The sequence below is a fragment of the Bos grunniens genome, chromosome 19 (assembly GCF_055505025.1).
Source record: "Bos grunniens cultivar Pamir isolate PY7600 chromosome 19, Bosgru_T2T1.0, whole genome shotgun sequence".
Lineage (NCBI taxonomy): Eukaryota > Metazoa > Chordata > Mammalia > Artiodactyla > Bovidae > Bos > Bos grunniens.
In genome coordinates this window covers 1,449,594-1,473,670 of record NC_141183.1, presented here as the reverse complement: position 1 = coordinate 1,473,670, position 24,077 = coordinate 1,449,594, and the positions used below count along the sequence as shown (strand labels likewise).

Sequence of the window (24,077 nt, the reverse complement as noted above, 5' to 3'; positions counted from 1 at the left end):
GAAGTTCTGAGCAGGGTACTCAGCGTGTAAGTGTGGTGTTAGGGTTCGCTACTTTCATCATCGTCATTATTATTATGGCAAGTACAGCTTATCTGGGCAGATCCGGAGAGTGGTCCGGAATGGGGTCCATCAGGAAGGGGGGCCATCAGTGAGCAAAGCATGCAGCATCTTCCTGGCCTCCAACGTGGCTTGTGGCTTTTCAGGGCCGGGAAGGAGCGGAACAAGGTGGACAGGTGCGCGCTGGACTGCCAGGAGAAGGCGTATTGGCTGGTGCACAGGTGCCCTGTGAGTGCCCTCCTGGCCCACCCGCCTCCTCTCACACCTGCCCGCCCCACCATGCTCCCCACCCCCGTGCGGCACAGGTGCCCTGTGAGTGCCCTCCTGGCCCACCCGCCTCCTCTCACGCCTGCCCGCCCCACCCATGCTCCCCACCCCCATGCGGCAGAGGTGCCCTGTGAGTCCCCTCCTGGCCCACCCGCCTCCTCTCACGCCTGCCCGCCCCACCATACTCCCCACCCGCGTGCGGCTCATCTGTCTGGGGCTGGAACTGAATCTGCAGGAGCTCAGTGTGGGCTCGCGTCCAGGGTCCTCTGGCTGGAAGAGGAAATGGACTGACTGGATGGAGTCTGCCCGCCGCCCGTCCGTTGGTGTCAGGATGGAGCGAAGTTCCCTAACGGAGGGACCGGAATGAGTCTGCCTTGTGTGAGGGCTGAGACTCGATGCCTTGGAAAAAGAATATGAGAAGAAAAAACTGTACTTCTCTGGGGGTCCAGTGGTTAAGACTCTGCTCCCGGTGCAGGGGCTTAGGTGCAGTCTCTTGTCGGGGAACTAAGATGCCACGCATTGCATGGTGCGGCCAAAAAATTAAAAGAAGAAGAAAGAACTAGAGCCCAGGCCGCACGGCGGAAGCAACCCCGTGTTGCGGGAACGGGAGTCGCCTCGCGGTGGCCACGCCCCGGCGTCCCCGCGCCGCCTCTCCCTTCCTCGTCTGCGTCCCGCTGGCGGGGGCGGGAGGAGGGGGTGAGCGTGTGCTCAGCCTGGGGCTTTGAGCGTGGGGCTCGAGGGCGCTAAGAGGCCGAGAGAGACCAGCCGTGACGGCCACGTGCCCTGTCACTCATTCCCGGGAAGGCTGGCCTCGCCCCCAGCGCAGCAGAGGCGGTGTCTGTTCACGCCTGTTTCGGACCCGGTCGCTGCAGGCGAAGGGATTCGGAGAAGTCAGCTATTCAGAACCGAGCTCCTCCTCTTGCGGGAACCAAGTTCTCAGAACCAGAGTGACCTGCATCCCCCACGGTGTCCAAGCTTCCGGATTCTTTGAACTTGAAGCCATCAGGGTTTGGCCGTTTCGCTCATTTTCTTTCTGGATTCAGAACAGACAGCCCGTAGGCGTTCCCTCTGTGAAGGCGTTGGTGTGGACGCCATGCTGGCCTGGGCTCCGCGCTAGGCCTCATGGTGCGATTTCTTTCTCCTTCAGAAAAAGCTTCTTCCTCTCTTTGGCCGTCTCAGGTCCTCGATGCGGCACGCGGGGTCTTTGGTTGTGGTGTGTGGGATCCAGTTCCCCGACCGGGGACTGAAGCCGGCCAGTGCGTTGGGAGCACGGAGTCTTGGCCACGGGAGCACCAGGGACTTCCCTGCGTGGACGTTCTTACGTCACCTCTCGGCCCGTGTGGGAGGCACAGTCAGGGCTGGTGCTGACTCCCTGTGGGAGCTGGCGCCCCGCTCTCCTGGAGAGCTCCTCTGCCTCCCACGACAGCGTCACGTGGTGTCACTGGGCGTGCAAGGCCTTTGTCACCTCCTCAGTCATGAGAGCATCACGTGATTGCTGCTCAGAGTTACCTGCCCCCTCATGGGTGGCCCTGGGGAGCTGTGTTCAGAACACGGCCTGATGTGAAAGAGCAGCCGTGAGCAGATGTGAACAGACGTGAGCAGATGTGAGCAGACGTGAACAGATATGAACACATGTGAACAGACGCGAGCACACGGGAACAGATGTGAACACATGTGAACAGACCTGAGCACACGGAAACAGATGTGAACAGACACGAGCACATGTGAACAGACATGAGCAGACGTGAGCACATGTGAAAGATGCAAGCAGACGTGAACAGACACACGCAGACATGAACAAACGTGAGCAGACATGAACAGCATGAGCACATGTGAACAGACATGAGCAGATGTGAACAGATGTGAGCAGATGTGAACAGACGTGAACAGCGTGAGCACATGTGAACAGACGTGAGCAGACATGAACAGATGTGAACAGATGTGAGCACGTGTGAAAGACGTGAGCAGACGCGAGCAGACATGAACAGATGTGAACAGACACGAGCACACGTGAAAGACATGAGCAGACGTGAACAGACGTGAGCAGATGTGAACAGATATGAGCACATGTGAAAGACACGAGCAGATGTGAGCAGACGTGAGCACACGTGAAAGATATGAGCAGACCCGAGCAGATGTGAACGGATGTGAGCAGACATGAGCACACGTGAAAGACACGAGCAGACGTGAGCAGATGTGAACAGACGCGAACAGACGTGAACAGACGTGAGCAGACATGAAGCTGCTCTCACACCCCGGCCCCCTCCTGGCTGCCTCTCTCCATCGGAACTGAACTGGGAGTTGGGGACGAGACCAGGGTGTCCCTGAGTCTCCGCTCCCTGAGTTTTTTTTTAAAACTCTCAGCCTCTCAGTGGCCTGGAGTGTAGGGATGAGGGCCACGTCTTGTCTGAGGAGCATCCGCTTTAAAGTCTGTCTTGGGTGGGGATGGAGCGATCCAAGTGACAGGCCAGCAGCCCAGGCCGTCAGATGGTCTCCGGGAGCACTCATCCAGAGCGTCCGCCCTGGGCTGCACGCAGCTGCGCGGCTCCCCATCTGCTGACGGCCACCGCCGCCCTTGTTTCCTGTGCCCTGACGTCAGCTCTGAGGGGTCTCCATTCCAGCTGCCTCTGGGGTCCCAGAAACTGCATCAGAGTGTGGGTCAAGTGTGTATGTGTGTGTGTGTGTGAGAGAGAGAGAGAGTGTAAGACTGTTTTCCATCTCCCTGGGATGGGAGGTCCCAGATGGTTGCCTGCACCAAACAGAGGAAGTGAAAGACCTCAATTGCTGGCCTGAAGGAGTTCAGAGCTGGAGCAGGACTGGCCGGGGAGGCGGCCTGGTGGAGGCGGCAGAGCTGGAGACCAGCTCTGGGCCAGGCCTCTCCACCGTGATCTTAGGGTGAACCGAGGCCTTGCCTGGTGACAGCGACCCTCCGTTGTGAGCTTCCATCGTGCTAAATCCTCACAAGAACCAGACAGACAGGAGGGGTCATCTCTGGTTCTCAGCACAGAGAGAGGTCTTTTCCAAGATCCTCCCCCCAGCTGGGAGATGGCGGAATCTGGATCAGAATTTCTGGGTGCTTGACTGAAGCCTGGACTCTCCAGAGCAGTGAACCGTGGAGCGCAGCAGTTGGAAGGCCCCTGTGCCAATCCCATGAACTCCGATCCAGTCTGCGTATTAATCCATCTATCCACCTACCCACCCACCCACCCATGCATCCATCCACCCACCCATTCATCCACCCACCCGTCCATCCATCCACCCACCCACCCATCCATTTATTTATCCATCTATCCACCCAGTCCCTTGGACTGCAAGGAGATCAAACCAGTCCATCCTAAAGGAAATCAACCCTGAATATTCATTGGAAGGACTGATGCTGAAGCTCCAATGTTTTGGCCACCTGATACAAAGAGGCCGACTCACTAGAAAAGACCCTGATGATGGGAAAGATGGAAGGCAAAAGGAGAAGAGGGTGGCCGAGGATGAGATGGTTAGACAGTGTCACTCAGTGGACATGCAGATGCAAACTCCAGGGGCCTGGAGTGCTGCAGTCCATGCTGCAAGAGAGTCCGACCTGACTTAGTGACTGAACCACCACCACCACCAATCCACCCACCCACCCACCCGTCCAGCCACCCATCCACCCTCCCTCCCTTCCTCTGGGGATGCTATGGTGGTGGAAGACGCCCCAACCTGAGGAACCTTACACACCCCTGTAGCTCCCCACAGATGGGCCACAATCCTCAGCTTGGTCTCACGATGGGCAGCTTGGCCAGAATCCAAAGGTAATCAGAAACTGGAGACTCTCCCGGTCCTTACACTGAGTTTTTCCTCATTCAGCCAGGGGCGAACAACGTGCTGGACTACGGCCTGGACCGAGTGACTAACCCAAATGAAGACCAGGTAAACCAGGTCAGTCTGCTGCGTACGTTGGGCGGGGCCTGGGCCAGGGGGGTCTTAGGCTGGGCAGGTGTCTGCGTGCCGTTGTCTGTCTGTGTCTGTAGGGCAGTGGAGCCTCTGCTCTGAGACGGCCAGGGAGAGGAGGCCTGTGCACGCTGTGGTGTCAGAGAGGGGCGACCAGGGCAGGGGTTCTGGTCAGGAGAGTGGGTGAGGGCAGGCCAGGGCAATGGGATCTAATGGTTGGTTTTCAGACTCCTGAATCACTTCCCTCTTTGAAAATCTGATGAAACTTATCAACCCGTGTCAGCCAGAGAGGCACAGAAAGGCCTTTTGCACGCCGCTTCCACCAGTTCCCTTCCCCCTCAAAGACAGTAGGCCCCAGGCTCACAACCCCTGAGTCATCTTTGGGTTCAAACCTTAATCCACATGACAGGACCTGGTCCCTCCACTTTCTTTTGCATCTCAGTCGGCTGGGATCTTTGCTTTTTTTTTTTTTTTTTAAAGGACCCCTTTCCTTAATAGGCCACCGCTGATGATGAACTGTTTCCTATAATAGACTTTTATTTAAGGAAATGTGGTTCAGAAGCTGCTGAAACACAGGGCACCCCGATTAGGGTTTCCCAGGCATGGCACAGTTATTTGGGGCAGATAGTTCTGTGGGGCTATCCCATGCCTTGTGGGGTGATCCGAAGCACCCCTGGCCTCCCCGACTGGATATCTGTAGCTCCAAGCATCTCCCTGATGTCTCCCAGTCCTGACGATCAGAAGTGTCTCCAGACATCATCTGGTGGTCTTGGGGACCAAGACTGTCCAGGCTGAGAACACGGGTCCCAATAAACCAGCCTGTCCCCACTTAAACTAGCTGTGGACGGCTCCCTTGCTTTCTGTCCACTGCTGTATCTGGCAGCAAGCAGCCAGGGGCCTCGTTAGCCCCGTGTATCACCTGTAAGCCTCGGTGGTGCCTGGAAATGCTGGCAGGAAGTCTGACTTGTTTTCTTAGCCCACGGGGACCCGGAGCTCCGCATGACTGTGGGGACCCCCACCAGTGCCTACACGTTTTGGGTGGGGTCCACGTGGAGGGTGTCCATACACAGAGGACACCCTGGGGACTCCGCTGGGCTCCCTGCCCCTAAATCAGAGCCCCCCTCCCTTGATACATGTTTGGCACCGTCAGCGGCCTTTTCCACATTCCCTGCGTCAGATGACAGGTAATTGCCCAGGCCTTGGCGGCTTGGTTGCCATGGATACAGCATCCTCAAGGAAAATACTGAACAGGGCTGGAGATTTGCTTTTTTGTGGATGCTGGCAGCTCTGGGACCTGTGTGGCCTGGAGGAGGGGGTGTGGAGGGGAGGCCCCCACTCAGCCTGACCAGCCACACACCGCACATGTGTGTGTGCATGTGTGCATGTGTGTACCTGTGTATCGTGTGTGTATCTTTCTGTGTGTATGGTATGTGGATATGCATGTCTCTCTGTATATATTGTATGTGTGTTTTATGTATACATGCATGTGTGTATATGCTTGCATCGTATGTGTATATGTGTCTGTATGTATTGTGTGTATATACATGTATATGTGTGTGACTCTGTATGTGTGCGTGTATGTGCACGTGTGTGTTATGTGTACATGTGTGTGTGTTGGGTGTGGATTGTGTGGATGTGTATTTGTGTACATGTGTACGTGTGTATTGTGTGGCCACCCCCTGGGGAGTCACCCCACACAGCACCCCCGTGAAGCCGCTCACTCAGCATCTCAGCCTCCCGCCAAGGCCAGAGCCAGAGGGCCCGCCTCTGCCACACACACACACATACACACAATACACATACATGCATGCACACATACAACACACTCACACAGACACATACATATATACACGCAATACACACAGACACACACACACAATACACATACATGCATACACACATACAACACACACAGACACACGTACACACACACGTACATACACACTGTGTGTGTGTGGTGTGTGTGTGTCTGTGTGTAGTGTATGTCTCTGTACTGTGTGTATATGTGTCTGTGTGCGTGTGTGTGCATGTGTGTTATGTTTGTGTATTTGTGTGTGCATATGTGCGTGTGGTGTGTATACATGTCTCTGTATGTGTGTTATGTGTGTCTCTGTGTCTATATATGTATGTCTCTGTATGTACTTGTGTGTTGTATGCATGTATGTGTATTGTGTGTACGTGTGTGTGGTGTGTATATGTCTCTGTGTGTATGTGTGTGTGTATGTATGTGTATTGTGTGTATGTGTGTGTATGTGGCAGAGGCGGGCCCTCTGGCTCCGGCCTTGGCAGGATGGCTGAGATGCTGAGTGAGCGGCTTCACGGGGGTGCTCTGTGGGGTGACTCCCCAGGGGGTGGCCAGCCCCTTCTGGCTGAGGCAGGGTCCTCAGGGCCCCTTTCTGGGCAAAGGCAGGCAATGTGCCCCTCCAGGAGCCCAAGCCGAGGCTGGGGAGGCTGCGGCCACGGTGCCGGCAGCGGGGGCACAGGGGGCGGTGGGGGGGTGGGGGACGCCGGGGGGCAGGGGTGGCCGGTGGGCCGGGGGCGCCGGTGGGTGTCACAGCCGGGTACCCACTGTCTTTCTGTTTCTCTCCCACCAGCTCCCCTCCTCCGTCTGCACTCGGGCTGCCCTGGTGCCTTAAGAAGAACAAAGACGTGTAACTCTGCTCGCGGGCCCGCCCCCAGCCCTCACCAGCCCTCCCCCTGGACCTGGGGCCCCCAGCCCTCCGCCTGGGCCCAGGGCGGGTGTGTGTGTGCCCTCTCCCGCAGCTGGACCCAGTGTCCCTGCTTGTCTGGCCCGAGCGCAGGGTGCAGGGAGCGGGCAGCGTGTCCCGGGGGCTGGGTGTCCGGAGGTGTCGGATTTCTGCGCAGTGCTGGTTTGAAGAGGGCTCGTTTCTGACAGTTTGTAAATTCTTGGAAAGACCTCTTTTCCTTAAACAGAGGCAGATGACCCGGAAACTGTAAACACCATGGAGAGAGGGCAGAGGCTGGGGTTTGGCAGGTGCCCGGGGCCCTGGGGGACCCTGTGCCTCAGGCTGGTGGCCGCGGGGGCTGCCCAGCCCAGGGAGGAGCCGGCCGGAGCAGGATGGCCCAGGAAGCGGGTCCTCTTGGTCCTGCCACCCCGGCAGGTGGGGCGCCCTAATCTCAGAGGGCACCTGTCCCCACGGGGAGCAAGCTGAGTGGCGGCCAGCCCCAGCCTGGCTGTAGGCAGTGGTGCCAGGGCCGTGCCCCTCCCCTGGACTCCAGCAGGGTCTCCAGGTGGTTCTGTGACAAGGGCTAGTGGGAGCTCTGACATCAAGGTGAGGCCCTGCTCCCCGCTTCTGCAGTTGTGTCATCTCGGACAAGCTGTGGCTCAGGCAAGCTCTTGAGCTCAAAGCCTCAGTTTCCTCGTCTGTAAAATGGAAATAAGGAGAGTGCCTCCAGGGGCTGAGTGAGGTCATTTATGCCAAGCGTCTGGAGTGGGATTGGCGTGTGCGCACACTGGCCACAGCAGTGCTCACTGTTGTCATGACCATCTCTTTGCTGCCAGAGAGGGAATCTCTGGGGCCCGGAGACCCTCCGCCCTATCTGGGGGGCTCTCCCCTCACCCCAAGTGTCCCCCTTCATCCTCCTTTCTTCTCATCCTTCTGCCCTGACTGTTGGTGGCAGAGGCAGGCACACGGCAACGCCACCACCCTGCCTGGCCCTGTGGACGGCTGCGGAGAACAGCGCCGTCCACACCGGTGGCCACTCCAGCCTTTGGGGGAAGGGCAGACACATGGCTCCACGGTCAGGGGCTGTGCCCTGTGGAGCTCCGGCCAGGAGCCCTCCATGAGCAACACCCCTCACCCCATGTGTCCCTGCCACCTGGGGGCAGACAGCTGTCTTCCTCTGGCTCCTGTGCGACCGGCGGGCGGCCGGGGCTCCATGCGGGCTCAGCAAGCGGCTCGTGACGCGGAAGCTCTGGCGTCTGTGTTCACAGCTGGGGACACAGGCGCTGGGGGTGGGCTGCCCGTCCCGGACACACTCTCGGGGCTGGTGAAGCCGGGTGAGAGGTGACGGGCCCGAGCCCCCTCGGGGCCTTGTTGACATGTCCCGATGTCCGCTGCGCGGCCTCTGGAGGCTTTGCTGGAGTTTATTCTCTTCTCCCAGCAGCGTGGTGAGAGAGGTCACACCAGTTCCGTTTTGCGGAGAGACTGAGCCGTCTGTCTGCTCAGGCCGGGCCAGCCGGCGGGCGTGTGGGTCCTCACGGTTCTGTAGCCGCTGCCTCTCCGGGTACCGCCTCCCCATCCCCAGCCGCACCCTGTGGTCCTGCGCCCGGCGCCCCCTTCATGGCAGGGTCTGTGCTCAGGCCCCGAGCTCTACGCTCAGCAGGCCCGCGCTTGCCTTGATGTTCTGCTGATCTAGAACCTTCTCCAGGTCCCTGGTCCCCTGAAAGCTGTGCGGTCAGTCCCGCCCTCATCGGGACAAGGACTCCTTCCGATGCTCACAGCCTCGAACTCTCGTCTCCTTGGACCGCTGACCGCACCCCTCTCTTTTCCGGTCAGCTTTGCCAGAACTGCTTCCGCTCTCGGATTTCCGGTTTCCGGCGTTTGACTCTTCTCTGCTCTCGCGGCCCGTGTTCCCGGCGTCCCTGGGGTCCTCCCCACCTTACGTTTCGCTCCACGGCTTGCCCGGCCCTCACCTGTTTCTGCACAGAAACCTGCCTGATCGCCTGACCCCAGGGTCGCTGCTCTTCCCTCCCCGGGGTTGCCCAGCCTCTGCCCCCGTCACCCCAGGGCACAACCTTGAGCCCTCCTGCCCTGGACCATCGCCTGCAGCCTGCGTCTGGATCTCAGGGCTGGCACGCGGGCCACAGGGCTGTGTGTAAACAGGCTCTGGACGTGTCCCTATTTGGGCAACTCTGGAAAAATCCCAAGCCAGAATCCTGGGAATGCAGAGAATGCTAAGATTCCTTGAGTGGGGTGCTCCTCCTGTAACAGCGTCTTCTTCCCTGGGCTGCGGGATAAAGAGGTGACTTCACCCCAGGAGGACTAGCTGTGGAGACAGTGGGGTTTGTGCGTGCCTTCCAGGGTGCAAGACGTGTTTTAGTCTTACCATGAGACGGCTTTCTCAGAATTGCTTAGAAATATGTGTGTGTGTACTTTTTAAGGGATTTCCTGGTGGCTCAGATGGTAAAGAGTCTGCCTGCAATGCCGGGGACCCAGGTTCAATCCCTGGATTGGAACAATCCCCTGGAGAAGGAAATGGCAACCCACTCCAGTACTTTTTAATAACTGAACTTTGATTAAATATTTCTTATGACCTTTTCTGCTTCCCTGGTGGCTCAGAGGTAAAGAACCCACTTGCCAATGCAGGAGACTTGCAGGAGATGCGGATTTGATCCCTGGGTTGGGAAGATCCCCTGAAGGAGGGAATGACAACCCACTCCAGTATTCTTGCCTGGAGAATCCCACGGACAGAGGAGCCTGGTGGGCTACAGTCCACAGAGTTGTAAAGAGTTGGACACGACTGAGCGACTGAGCACACACACGCGTGGCCTTTTCTGTATTGATAGTAATAATCATATTGATAGGTTTGTGAGGCTTTGAAGCCCAGTTAAGTTTAAATTTCACGTAAGCAGCAGATGACTGTGTCCCCAGTATTGCCTGGGCATCCTGATCTGCCTCCTGACTGGGGCTAAAGCGGTACCTGCGTGTTCTTGGCAGAAGCATCTGAGCCCTCGTCAGCAGCCAGTGCTTAGGGTCCCGCCCCACGCCAGTCACTGCAGCTTATGTCCCTCTTTACGGATGAGAAGGCAGAGGCTTTCAGCTGCCGGGTAACTTATCCAGAGTCAGGGAGCCGAGAAGTGACAGACCGGGATTTTGACCTCTCTGACCCAGAAGGTCGATACTCTTTTAGTGACCCCCATCCCGTCAAATTCTCTCTCTGTCTTTTCAGAGAAGTCCAGAACCTTCTCCCTACTGCCAAGATACACACTCTCCAGACAGGAGAGAGACTCCCTGTATGTTAACCTAGAGGAGGCAGGTCCCATGGACAGAGGGTTGTTTTTTTTTAAATGATATATATATATATACATCATTATTAAATGATATATATAGATATAAATCATTATTAAATATATATATATATATTTAATAGTTGGGCTTCCCAGGTGGCGCTAATGGTAAAGAACCTGCCTGCTAATGCAGGAGACATAGGAGACGTGGTTTCTACCCTTGGGTCGGGAAGATCCCCTGGAGAAGGAAATGACCACCCATTCCAGTATTCTTGCTCAGAGCTTCCCACGGACAGAGGAGCCTGGTGGGCTACAGTCCATGGTGTCACAAAGAGTCAGACACGACTGAAGTGACTTAGCATGTATGCGGTGGCTTTACAGTGTTGCATTTGTGCTGTACAACGAAGTGACCAGGGTACCTGTATCCCCTCCCTCTTGGACCTCCCTCCACCCCACACTGGACATCAGTATTTAAAGTTAGAAATAAACGCTGAAGTCCATGTGGGTGATCCAGGGTGGAGGTGGACAAGCTCTTAGACCCCAAGGAACCCACTGCAGTCCGATTCCCAGGAGATCGCTGGTAGTTTGGGGGAACCAGAAAGCCCACAGCAAGCCCAGCGTCCTGAAAGGATAGTAAAGTCAAGAAGGGAATTAAAATATAAAAAAGTTTAACACCCTGAAGACCGAGATAGTGGCCCCAGAAACAGCAGTATTAGGCCGGAGACCATGCCGAGTAGACTAGAGGTGGGAGTGCTGGTGGCGGGGGCTGTGCGAGGACGGCCCCCGGGGGCCCAGAGACGGTGGACAGGCTGGGCTGCGTGCCCACACAGGGCGCAGGGCCGGGGACACCGAGTAGACTAGAGGTGGGAGTGCTGGTGGCTGGAGGCCTGCGAGGACGGCCCCCGGGGGCCCAGAGGCGGTGGACAGGCTGGGCTGCGTGTCCACACAGGGTGCAGGGCCGGGGACAGCGGCTCATCCTGGGGCCTGGGCACTGAGGGAGGGTGTCTGAGACCCTGCCCACTGGGCACCCCGAGCACAGTTGCAGTCGTTACCACCGTCAGCGTGTCCACGCTCCAGCCTTGCTGAGGTATTGGCGTTATTACGTGTGCAGGTTTCAGGGGTATAGTGGGTGGTTAGATGCGAACAGATATGGCAAAGTGAGTTCCACCAATGAGTTCACACCTCCACCCTTGACTTTGTGGTGTAACAGTTAAGATCTGTGCTTTGAACAGCTTCTAAGCATGTAATACAGCATCGTTAACTATGGTCACCGGGCTGTGTCAGGTCCCAGGTCCTACTTCTCTTCCAGCTGGGAGTGTTTTATCGTCGTTAGTGTTAATTAAAGAGTCAGTCAGGTGTGTGCTTCCTCTTGGACTGGGGCTCTTGCGTTCTTTCGTGCTTCTTGGTTTGTTTTTGTTTTTAATTTGTATTGGAGTGTAGTTGATTTACAGTGTTAGCCTCAGGTTTACAGCGAAGTGAATCAGTTAAATATACACATGTCTCCTCTTTTCTGGATTCTTTTACCACTGCAGACTGCTGAGCAGAGGTCCCTGTCCCGTGCAGCAGGCCCTCATTCTTTATCTGCTTTATAGGAAGTGGTGTCTCATGGCCAAACAGGGGCATTCCATTCAGCACTAGCCTCAGCCTCGGGGCAAGCGAGGAACAGGTGAAGAGAACACACCATTTTCCGATTCTCCTGGATCACTGCTTGGATTTTTTTGTTTTTAAACGGCCTTTTTTCAGCCTTTCTTGCTATGATCCTTGTTTTCTCTGGCCCGCACTGTGCTTCCTGTGGGATCTTAGCTCTCTGACCGGGGATGGAGCCCGAGCCCCCCGCAATGGAAGCACAGTCTTAGCCACTGGACCACCAGGGAAGCCCCACTTCTCCGCTTGCCAAGGTCACATCTGGGTTTGAATCCTGGTTCAGTCAGTTACCAACCAGGAGATGTCAGAGCCTTGGTTTCCTCGGCCGGAAATTAGAATAATAAAACCTCCCTCCCTTAAACTTTCTAAGGGCTCAGAGAGGTGTAAATTGCTTTGTATATAGCTAGGTGATTATTTTCACACAAAAGTCCAGCTTCTCTTTTGAGCAGAAGGCATAAACCAGTAGATACTCTTCTTAATCCACTTCTGCATGACTTGAACTGAAGCCTCTGATTATATTAGATTTGAATGCAAATCCACCCTGGCCCTGGGGTCCTTTCCCACCTGAAATGTGTGTCTTCTCACACAGCCCTGTGTTAGGAGAACATAGGAACAGATAATTAGCGTAACTGCCAAAATGTTTGGGTCATTTGGAGAGTGTTCTCAGTTTTTTAAGAGAAAAATATTCTCTTAACCTTAAAATGCATCTCCTTTTTTTTCAGCCTCCAGGCACACAGTGGTCATCATTTGTCTGGTATTTAGCGAGCATCTGCTCTGTGCCACAGGTTATGCTCCGGAAGATTAACGTGGTCTTCCTGCTCCTGGTAGCGCCTGATGGGTGCTGCATAGATTAAACAGAGGTGCACAAACAGTGTCTAATTATGGTTGTGATGAGTGCGACGAAGGCGGAAGCGTGTGTGGGGATGAGGGTCAAATCAGAGAGCTGTGCCTGAGCATTCCCTTCCTTGGTTAAAAGTATGTACTTTTCATCTTTGACTGTGTCTGGTCTCAGTTTGGCGCGTGGCCCCCGGAGCGCACGGACTCTCTAGCTGTGGCGCGGGTACTCGGTTGCCTTGTGGGGTGTGGGATCTCAGTTCCCTGAGCAGGGCTCGAAGCCACGTCCCCTGCACTGGAAGCTGGATTCCTAACCCTGAACCACCAGGGAAGTCGCACGTTGCCTTTCTGAGATCTTCTGTCTTAGCTTCCCGCCCCGCCCCCGCCTGAGAAAAGCAATCACATAAAAACAATTCCTGATGCAAAGTTAAAAAAATGCCGCAAAGTAGAAAGGAGACTCACATATGACGTTCCAGATCAGACCCTCCTTCCTTCCTTGTCACTGGGCTCTGGCCCAGGACTTAGCTCACTAGCTGGCCAAAGGAGATCGTGTCGTCCTTGGGCTTTCCCAGGGACGCAAACCCGGTGGGACTCAGCAGCACGGGTGTTAGCCGCCAGGAATGGTGCTCAGCTTGACGCGTAAGAGGCACACCAGGCGGTCCTTGACACAAGCAAACCTCAGAAAACTGGTTTGGGAAGCACCAGCTGTACCCAGCCTCCCAGAGTTGGATGGGGCAGACAAATGGTACCAGGGGCGCGTGTCAGGTGGTAGGAAGGTTCAGGAGGAGGCAGGTCTGAGTGGTTTCCGGGAGCTTCCAGGATCCTAGACATGGGGCTCCTCTCCGAGTCGCCCTTCCTCTGCTGTGAAAGTCCAGACCGAGGAGGGAGCCCGAGGTGAGAGCGTCCGTGTTACGGCTCCGCTCTGGGGCTCAGCTTGCAGTGGAGGCTGCTCTCGAGTCTTTGAAGCATGTGCTTTATTTTCGCTGGCGTGGCTTTTCCCTGAAACATCGGGTACTGGTCAAGTGGCTAGTTCCCCCAGTGGATGTTATGTGGGCGCTGTGGTGGATTGGGAGCAGTCCTGAAATAGTGGCAAAGCAGCCCCTTCTGTCACCAAACCTCCCAGCTGATCTAATTCTCCAGTAGTTGTACAGAATAGGGTGGAACAAGTAATGGGGAAATTCTGTCTTTTAAGTAAAAAAAAAAAAAATGGGCAGTGTTCTCTTGGGGAAGGGTTTTTATGTTTCAAATGGATATTTGGACTCTAATGATTTCATGACTTCTGTTTAATGGTTTTGCTTCTTTGTTTTTACAGAAACAGACCGTGGTTTCTGTCAGGAAAGAGGTAATTAGCCTCCCAGTTTCAGGGAAGTTTGATTTTTAATCCTCTAACAAATTATATGTGCTTTGGCTTCCTGCTCTGCACTCAGCAATGAAATGAAAACCAGGTGTAGGGTTCAGACAGTTGTCTACAAAGTAACGGACGGCACAGACGCCAAAGCGTCTCTTGTAAGATGTGCCTGGGGTGAGCTGCTATGCGGGACATGAAGCACCCACCAAAGGCGGGATCTGCGGGGTGTGGGGTGGGTCCCGCACCCTGGATCCCGCTCACAGTCAGAGGAGCTCAGCGTCTGTCCGGGGTGACGGGCTAACTGCCCGGGCAGATCTTCTATCCAGGGCCCAGGACAGAGGCCTGGGTCATGATGGCCGTGAGGTTAGATCTGCTTCTGTGCGTCAGAGGCGTCTGGGGAAATGCTGAGCCTTTGTCTCGGTTTAGAACTTTCATTTTTCCCAGGTGGTGTCTTTTCTGAGATGAACACACAATGAGTTAAGGCTGCTCATTTGGAGTTGGGGTCCTCTGTGTGCTACAGACCTGAGCCCTGGGGTCCTGGGGGGCCGGCTTGAGGGGGCGGGATGGGGTGCTTTGATGGGGAAGCAGCTTCTGGTTCAGAGTCGCGTCTAGGCATTGGTGTTGGCGACACCCCAGGTGGGGCGGTCTAACCACTGTGTCTTTTCCAGATCATGTATTACCGACAGGCCTTGATGAGGTCCACGGTGAAGTCGTCCGTGTCTCTTGGAGGGTAGGTCTCTAACCTGTTGCTCTTGCTGAGGTTGGCACAGCAGGTCATCAGGCAGGAGAACTTCTGCCTCAAGGAGGACTTGACAAGTCGTGGTTGGCTTGAGATTCCCAAGGACTTAAAGGGACAAAAGCAGTCTCACGGGGATTAAGTTGGGTTGGTCTCTGGGTCGGGTGAGGAATAATCAGAGAGGGGTGAGGCGCTGGACAGTCTGTGGATGGGAAAGTGGGAAGCGTTCACGGCCTAGATGGTATGGTTCAGCGGTACTCATAAACATCCGTTGTTAACCTTTGATTAAAATCCAGTTGGGAGAAACTGGAAATTAATGTTTGATTTCTCAAACTTTCAGGCTGTCTTGATCCAGTCTCCCAGAGGGCATTACTACTCTGACCTGTTCCAGAAAGTCAGTTTTGAAACCAAATGGACAGTCCATTATAGGAGGCTCAAAGGCTGTTGGATACTTTTAGACTCACTGTCTCGGAGCCTCATTACCATAATTTCCACACCATTAGTGTCTGGACCTGTGGGCACCTGTTTTCCCCCTTTCTTCCCGCTGTTCCACGGTGAACGTCTGGTGGGAATAAGAAGGTCTTGTGAGAAGTGGAGCCCGGGGCCTTGAGTTCCACCCGGGACTGAGGACGGGGGGCTCTGCCGTGTCCCTGGGGCACGGGTCCTGCTCCGCAGTCCCTCGTGGCGGTGGGCAGCCTTCGTGGCGGGCACCTCGTGTGTATATTATGGATGCAATATGCCCACCCTTAGGGTGAGGACCTGGCAGATTTTTTCCCCAAACTAGCGGACACCAGGACACATGTTGGTTCAGGAGGTCTAACCCAGCTAGAAGGGATTAGCGCTTGCCTGTGTTTGTCTCGGGGAGACCACAGTGTTGAATAATGGGTCTGAATTCCCAAACGCCAGCATCTTTGACAGAGGGTGGGCCCCAGGGTGGAGACAGAGCCTCACTGAGTCTCCACGGACCTCATGCCTCCAAGATGGTGCCGAGACCCCTGTTTGAATGCGTGCAGAATCAGCTTTGCACTGTGAAGACTCACGATCAAGGCTGAAGAGGCCGTGTTCTATGAACCAAGCACAGAGAAGTCACAGAGGAGCCGGATTGGGAGACGCCGTTCCATTTCACGACGAGAATAGGACAGATCTTGTTAAGCACCTGCCAATCCTGAGAGTTGTTAGTGTTTTTCTGAGAAGACAGTGATGAGTATGTAACCACACAGACAGAGTTGAAGGAGGGCAGGCTGGTCAACCGACCTGAGTGTTGACTTATTTGGTCTCTGGGGTGTTGAACTTCCAGGAAATCACTTTTTTTTATTTTTATTTTTGCTTTTGAGGATCGTTAAGTATAGCGAGCAGTTTTCATCCAATGATGCCATCATGTCAGGCTGCCTCCCCAGCAATCCGTGGATAACGGACGACACCCAGTTCTGGGATTTAAATGCCAAACTGTACGTATTCGAGATGTCTGTGTTCTTTAGAAGGAACTTTTCACGTTACAATTTTCACGTCATAGAATTCACCACTTAAAGTGTATGTTTCAGTGATTTTGACTATGCTCCTAGGCTCATGCAACTGCCACAGGTCAATTTTTAAAATATCACCCCAGTAAGAAATCCCCTACCCTTTAGATTCCACCTGCAATGCAGGAGACCCAGGTTTGATCCCTGGGTTGGGAAGATCCCCTGAGAAGGAAATGGCAATCCACTCCAGTCTTCTTGCCTGGAGGATCCCATGGTCAGAGGAGCCTGGCGGGCTACCGTCCATGGGGCCACAGAGAATCAGACAAGACTGAGCGACTAATGCACACACCCTTTAGCTATCACCCCAAGTCCCCATCCGCTAAACCCCTCCAGCCCTCCTCAGCCACTAAACTGCCTGTCTCTCCAGGTTTGCCTCTTCTGGGTGTTCATATAAATGGAATCGTACAATATGAGGTCTTTTGTGATTAGCTTTTTACCCTTAGCATGATGCCTTCAAAGTTTATCCATGTTGAAGCAGATATTAGTACTCAATTTCAAATTATGGATGAAGAATATAATTCTATGGATGGACCACATCTTGCTCACCCGCTCATCAGCTGGCAGACGTCCAGGTCGTCTCTGCCTCCTAGCGCGTGTGAGTCTGCTGCTGTGAACGTTCATGCGCTCGTCTTCCTGTGGACGTGTATTTTTCATTTCTTGGGGTGTGTGCCTAGGAATGGAGCTGCTGGGTCAAAGGGTAACTCTGTTTTAACAATACAGAGATTGTTTTTGAAAAGAAAACAGTCATCTCTATGGCTTTCCATTCTCGATTTCTAATTAGAGTAAAAATAAGTTCTGGGAAGGCAGAGCCCTTAACCTGCCTTGAGGAATTACACCACTCATTCCTTCGCTGTTTGTGAAATTTGAGGGGTTGTTGCTGCATAATTCTGCTGTTTGGAAGAGGAGGCAAAGGCTGAACTACAGATGAGAAAGCCAAGCTGACACAGAAAGAAAGAAGGGGAGGGGGAGGAGGGGCAGGGCCGGGGCGTGGGTGCAAACCACGGGCAGGTCGGCGACACGGCCGCCGCCTCCCGAGGCCTGTGGAGCACCCCGGGCTCAGACCCAACCTGGTGAGCAGGCCTGGGGGGGTGCACTTTCCCCTCCTTCATGTAGCCCTGTGGTCAGCTGATGGGTCAAGGAGGGCGCCCGTGGGAGGCGGGGGTCAGCTGCAGGGCCCAGGACTCGGGAGCCATCTGGTTATGAGGATGGTTTCCTTCAGCCTGTGTGTCTCTCACAGTGTATCGAATAAGAGTTGTTGTTGGGGTTCAGTCGCTCAGTCGTGTCCGACTCTGAGACCCCGTGGACGCAGCACGCCAGGCTTCCCTGCCCTCCATCTCCCGGAGCTTGTTCAAACTCATATCCATCGAGTCAGTGATGCCATCCAACCATCTCATCCTCTGTTGTCCCCTTCTCCTCCTGCCTTCAATCTTTCCCAGCTTCAGGGTCTTATCCAAGGGGTAAGTTCTTCGCATCAGGTGGCCAAAGTATTGGAGCTTCAGCTTCAGCATCAGTCCTCCCAGTGAACATTCAGGGTTGATTCCTTTAGGATGGCCTGGTTTGGATAAGAGAGGCCCCCCTGAATTTGGGCCTGGCGTGGCGGCCGGCCCTCGCCTCCGCAGGCCTTGGAGGGGCTGTGCGTGTCCCTCTGTCCTGGAGGGTTAGTGGGGCGTCCCCCCCACAGCCCTGCCCGGGCCGCCAGCTCCCGACCCCAGGCCCAGGGGATGTGTCTGAGGCTGCATTTTCCGAGCAGGGGGTTACCTGGCTTGTCTGTGCAGGGATGGGGGAGGAAACGTGTGGAGGTTAGTGGGGCCGAAGCCCCTCGCCCCACACAGGTCGCACTTACACACGGTGGTCCTTGCAGGGTGGACATCCCAACCAAGATGCGGGTGGAGCGCTGGGCCTTCAACTTCAGCGAGCTGATCCGGGACCCCAAGGGTCGGCAGAGCTTCCAGCACTTTCTCAGGAAGGAGTTCAGTGGTGGGTCTTTGATTTTTTTTCTTAATAGAAGCATTTGCTTTTGGAGACGCTCCTGGACATCTAGCCTGGGGCCGGAGGATGCTGGCAGGTGTGTTCAGGGCTCTGCTCCGGCCAACTCTTGGTGGGAGCTTTCCAGACTTGCCCCTTCTTGGGCTCCCTGGTAGGGGGGTCGCTTTGCTCACGGAAGCTGTGTGAGCTGTGACTCTCCTCCCCAGCACCCCGTCCCCTTTGGCTGCTGGCACCTGCTCACCCTGAGCCCCAGGGTCACCCAGCCACGAGCTCCCAAGTCTGCCGCCGCCATGCGCCTGGCTTTCTTCAGCGCAGGGCGCCCTGGCTGCCGATTCAGCTCGCCTGGACCCCGTCCCCAGTGGGTCCTTCCCAATTGGTTTGGGGTGGACTCTGTCAAGTTTTGATAACTCCCCGAGTGACTGTAACGTGTGGCCCCGATCAAGGACCACATCTCAGCTCCCAGTCTGCTTCCTTAGAAGGTGCAGCTTCAGTGGAGTTGGGGGGGGGGCTGGGGGGGTCTAACGCCTGATGACCTGAGGTGGAGCTGACATAGTACCGATAGACATAAAGGGAAAGTGTTGGTCACTCAGTCGTGTCCGACTCTTCGCGACCCCGTGGACTGTAGCCCACCAGGCTCCTCTGTCCATGGAATTCTCCAGGCGAGAATACTGGAGTGGGTTGCCATTTCTTTCTCCTGGGGATCTTCCTGGCCCAGAGGTGGAACCTACGTCTCCTGCATTGCAGGTGGGTCCTTTACCATCTGAGCCGCCGGGGACATATGGACATAAAGTGCACCCTTGAATCGTCCTGAAACCGTCCCTCCCTCTCCTGCCCCCAGTCCATGAAAAAGCTGTCTTCCGTGAAGTGGGTCCCTGGTAGTGAAAGGCTGGGGGCCACTGGTAGGCCCGCGCTTCATGTCCCGGCCTTGGGGGCCCTGCAGCCTCACAGATACGGCGTGCAGGGAGGCACCCGGGAAAAGTGGAGGCCAGACTGGGGCCACGTCCCGCCGGTGGAGCATTCCTTGGGCTTCACCGCCTGCCCTGAAATCCTGGCTTTCCCGCCAGGTCCCCAGCCCCAGGGCACCCCTGCCCCTCCCTTGCTCCCTGAGACCCGCTGGCCTGTGAGTTGCATCTGAAACTACCCCCCGGGACGTGCCATGAGCCTGTTTGCCTGCCTGATGTGGCAACTTATGTTCTAATAGGGATTCTGGAAAAGCCTTTTCTCTGACTAAGCCTGATTTCCAGGATGTAATAAACCCAGAGATGGGGAGGGGGCTGCTTCAGGCCAGAAGCACCGGGTGAGGAAGTGGGCTGGGCGCCATCTCGTGGCCCCCTGACGAACCACAGCCTGAGTTTATCCCATCAGTGAGAATTCGTCTCTATGATTCCCTGGCTGTTATTTTGAAAAAGAGCACTAGTGTGATCTCTGGGTGACATTGCCACGGCTTCTGGTACAGGCAGAACAAGTAATCAGTCCATTTCATTAAAATTTTAAAAATCGAGACATGCTGCTCATGTTGTAAATTTGGACCATATAATCCACCTGCCCTTTCACAGTGTGCAGGTCAGCGCTCTGTATTAGACTCAGAGGTGCACAACAGCACCACCGTGTTAACTCTAGAACGTTGTCAGCGCCCCCCAGAAGGAACCCCAACCCATGGGAGCCGTTCCCTATTCCTCTGTCTGCCTCTCCCCCCACAGCCCCCTGCCCAGTCCTGGGCAACCACTGATGTTCTTTCCATTTTCACGGATTTGCCTGTTTGGGACATTTTCTGTACATGGAGTCATACGGTATGTGGCTCGCTGTCTTCTTTCACTCAGGAGAGTATTTTGCAAGTCGTTCTGTGTTGGAGCCTGTAATCATGCTTCATCCTTTTTAATGGCCGAATAGTATTCCATTCGGGCTTCCTTGGTGGCTCAGCAGCAAAAATCTGCCTGCCAATACAGGAGACGTGGGTTTGATCCCTGGGTCAGAAGATCCCCTGAAGAAGGAAATGGCCATGAACTCCATCTAGTATTCTTGCCTGGAAAATCCCATGGACAGAGGAGGCTGGTGGGCTACCGTCCGTGGGGTTGCAAAGGAGTTGGACACGACTGAGCCACTGAACGACAGCAGTGTTCCGTTCTGTGCAGGCACCCAGCCTCAGGTGGTAGACGTTCGGGTCGTTTCCGCTTTTTGGCTGTTACGAGTAGTACTGCTGTGAACATCCATGTACACACTTCCGTGTGCTCATTTATTTACACTGGTAAAATATCCATAAGGCTGCCACTGTAACCATTCTCAGTGTCGAGTTCAGTGACACTGTCACACCATCCGTCTCCAGAACCTTATAATCTTTCCAAACTGAAAATGTCCCCTTTAAACACGAACTCCCATTCCCTGGAAGCCGTTCTGCTTCCTCTGGGCCTGAGTGCTTGGGGGCCTCGAATACATGGAATCGTACGGTATTTGTTCCTTTGTGTCTGGCTGGTTTCACTTGGCACCACTTCCTTCAGGGTTCACGCCGCTGTGACCTGTGCCAGGATCCCCTCCCTCTCTGGGCTGAGTGGCGCTCATTGCGCGCGCGCATCACGTGTGTTTGCTCTTGTGCTGGCGAACATTTGGGTGGTTTCCACCTTTTGACTTTTGTGAACAATTGTGCATTTAATTTTACTCCTAAGCAATGAACTGTCTTTTGCTGTGGGCAAGGTGGTGTCCATGGCCCTTGATGTAAAGCCAGTGGCTGTCACTCAAGAGCATCCTGGCCTGTCTGCTCCTGCGGGTGGTCTTGGTCCTAAGGACTCCCTGGATTTTATGCCAAAGAGGAAGGGTATAACTCTATAGAATTCTAATCCTATAGAATTAGGGGACAGAGTCAACTCGCTTAGGCTCCTACAGCCTTCTCTGGTCTGAAATGCCCGGGAGGCTTCCAGGGAACAAGGAAACGGAGCAGAGGGATGGGGTGGTACATTTCCCTACGTGGTGGTGTTCCGTGACCCACCCCCCGCACACACGCACACCCGTGCCCACATGCACACACGCAGGCTCCTGCTTCCCGCTGCTGTGCCTCCTGTATTCTCTCAGGCGACACTGCCACCTGGGGCGATGCACCCGGGGTCACACTCCCGGGCGCGGGGTCACCGGGTGGAGGGCGTCGAGCTGGAAGGACACAGGGGGCGACGCCCGGCTTTCCTTCTGGGCCCAGAGGGGCAGGGTCTCTGGCTCAGGCGGCCCTGCGTTTGGTTCCCCGAGGCCAGGCCTTCCCGGAGGGTCAGTCCTTCAGGGTCGCGGCTTCAGCAGAGCATCTGTGAGGGGCTCTGGCGGCAACATGCGCTGCAAGGCTCTCAGAAGCGGGTCTCTGTGCACCAAGGGGGCACCGTCAGCATGCTCCCTGGCCTCGTGCCCTCTCCCGGGCCCTGGCCGGAGCACCCAGGAGCCTGCGGTCCCACCTCCACCCCCGCGCCCGCGGCCCAGGGCGGGAGCTATGCCCACTGACTGCTTCTCTTCTTTCCCTCCCTCCGCCTCCCATCCGGGTTTCCGTCCGGGTGTCCATGGCGTCTACCGTCTGCCCCTCGCAGGGGAGAACCTGGGCTTCTGGGAAGCCTGTGAGGACCTGAAGTACGGCGATCAGTCCAAAGTCAAGGAGAAGGCGGAGGAGATTTACAAGTAAGCACGAGCCGTGCGGGTGCAGAGGCCCCCCACCTGGCTGGTCCTTGCCCTGCACTCGAGGTCAGACTGGACGGAGGCCCCACACGCCCCGTGTCGTGCCGTCAGTGCACCTCGTGTGTGGACGCCTCACCCCTGCTCTGGGGGGCTGGGGGTCACCCCACCCACTGTTTGCTCTCTAAGAGGTTGGGAATTCCTAAGTTAAGCATATTTCACATTCCCAGTGCTGGCAGGGAAGTCTTCTTGCTTCTAGGAAATGCTGCTTGACAACCTATTCAGATGCTTGAGTATTCTGGAAAAGGACCCCTTTCACCCCAGGGTCGGTGAGGGGTGAGTTATGTCTGCCAGCCCCTCTCTCCTGAGCAGCTGGGAAGATTCCATTCACTGACTTGGTTTGGCTACTTTCATTTTAAATTTAGTTTTGGCTGCACTACACAGCCTGTAGGATCTTAGTTCCCTGACCAGGGATGGAATTCACACCCCCTGCCGTCTTGCGGTCGCACAGTCGGACACAACTGAAGCAACTTAGCGGCGGCAGCAGCAGCAGCAGTAGGGAGTCTTCACCACTGGACCGCCACCGGGGAACTCCCTGTCTGGCTACTTTGGCTAACATTCTTCTCCCGGTCTCAGGCTGTTCCTGGCCCCCGGGGCGAGACGGTGGATAAACATAGACGGCAAGACCATGGACATCACGGTCAAGGGGCTGAAGCACCCCCACCGTTATGTGCTGGACGCGGCGCAGACCCACATCTACATGCTCATGAAGAAGGTAGGCAGGGTTGGCCGAGAGCGCCAGGAAGTCCTCCAGTCTCTGGGTCCCCGGATGCGGGGGAAGGGGGCGTGTGTGGTCGTGGCCTTGCTGCTGTTGGGTGCAGATCTGTCAGCTGTGTCTCCCACCTGCAGCAGGGCTGGCCCCTCCCTGTGCTCCCGAGCCCTCTGGCCAGGGAGGAGCAGCTGCTGAGGCTCAAGCCCTCTCAGGTCTTCTCACTCTGCAGTTGAAGGGCTGTTCTGACATAGTGATGGCACCAACTTCCATTCCCACCTCGCGTGCGGGAGGGTTCCCTTCTGTCCACATCCTCTCCAGCGGTTTTTGCTTGCAGACTTCTTCATGGTGGCCGTTCTGACCGGTGTGAAGTGGCACCGCATTGGGGTTTTGCTTTGCATTGCTCTGATAATTAGTGATGTTGAGCATCTTTTCCTGTGACTGTTTGGCCATCTGTCCGTTATGTCTTCTGCCCACAGTTCTCATGACTTTTGCTGTCACTGCTTAGTCTTTAGAATGGTACCATTTCAAGAAATTAAAATCAGTTCCCCATTGGTTGTTGAGAAATTCCCCCAGTTGTTGCTCTGGGCTTTCTCCTGTATTTGTTGGGACTGAAGTTTGCAGTTGGTTTGGGTGAGGCAGCATTCAGGAAGTGACTTCTGTGAACCTGCCCAGGGTCCCAGGAAATAGCCACACAAAGGAATCCGGGCTTCCCTGGTGGCTCAGACGGTAAAGAACCTGCCTGCAGTGCAGGAAACCCAGGTTTGATCCCTGGGTCAAGAAGATCCCCTGGAGAAGGAAATGGCAACCCACTCTAGTATTCTTGCTTGGAGAATCCCATGGACAGAGGAGCCTGGTGGGTTACAGTCCATGGGGTCACAAAGAGTCAGATACGACTGAGTGAGTCAGCACAGCACTGTAAGTGATCAGGTGAAATGGATGCCGCCGGCCTGGGGACCACACTTGAGAACCATGGCTTTCGATGCAGATCTGAATGCCTTGAGCACAAGGAAACAAATCCTTTCAGCTCCCGTCTCGCTGCTGGGAGGAAGCTGGGAAAAAGGCAAGTGTATTCTTTTGACTGGACCCTTTCCTTCTTATAATTCTCGTTTTTCTCTTGTTCCTGCCAGGACTCTTACGCTCGCTACTTAAAATCCCCAATCTATAAGGAGATGCTGGCCAAAGCGATTGAACCCCAGGAAACTACAAGGAAAAGGCAAGTAGAATGGGCTGAAATCACTCACGGCCTGCTGTTTTGTTTACAGGGAAAGGAGGATCTTTTTCAGCCAAATGGCTATTATCAAGATATTTTCTGGATGAAAATATTGAGACTGGGAGGCATTCTTAGGGTCTGATCGCCTTATTGGCTTCATCACGCTCTG

General features: G+C 55.2%; 1 protein-coding gene across 22 annotated transcripts in view; it reads left to right on the top strand.

Moving 5' to 3' along the window:
• RGS9 (regulator of G protein signaling 9) overlaps positions 1 to 24,077 on the top strand; it is a 60,807-nt gene that overhangs the window by 24,146 nt on the left and 12,584 nt on the right. For 9 of the 22 annotated variants that reach the window (XR_015146992.1, XR_015146993.1, XR_015146997.1 and 6 more), the window contains 9 exons: positions 204 to 285; positions 4,165 to 4,227; positions 14,010 to 14,039; positions 14,714 to 14,775; positions 16,116 to 16,229; positions 18,163 to 18,278; positions 21,845 to 21,932; positions 22,563 to 22,701; positions 23,826 to 23,911. Coding sequence is in view for 11 of the 22 variants with exons in the window: in XM_086355811.1 (XP_086211937.1) it covers positions 204 to 285; positions 4,165 to 4,227; positions 14,010 to 14,039; positions 14,714 to 14,775; positions 16,116 to 16,229; positions 18,163 to 18,278; positions 21,845 to 21,932; positions 22,563 to 22,701; positions 23,826 to 23,911 (780 nt within the window). In the remaining 11 variants the exon portion in view is untranslated. Of the gene's footprint in view, positions 1 to 203; positions 286 to 4,164; positions 4,228 to 14,009; positions 14,040 to 14,713; positions 14,776 to 16,115; positions 16,230 to 16,730; positions 16,897 to 17,538; positions 17,759 to 18,162; positions 18,279 to 21,844; positions 21,933 to 22,562; positions 22,702 to 23,825; positions 23,912 to 24,077 lie in introns of those variants that run through there. The other 13 variants (XR_015146995.1, XR_015146991.1, XR_015146990.1 and 10 more) reach the window with 4 other exon arrangements.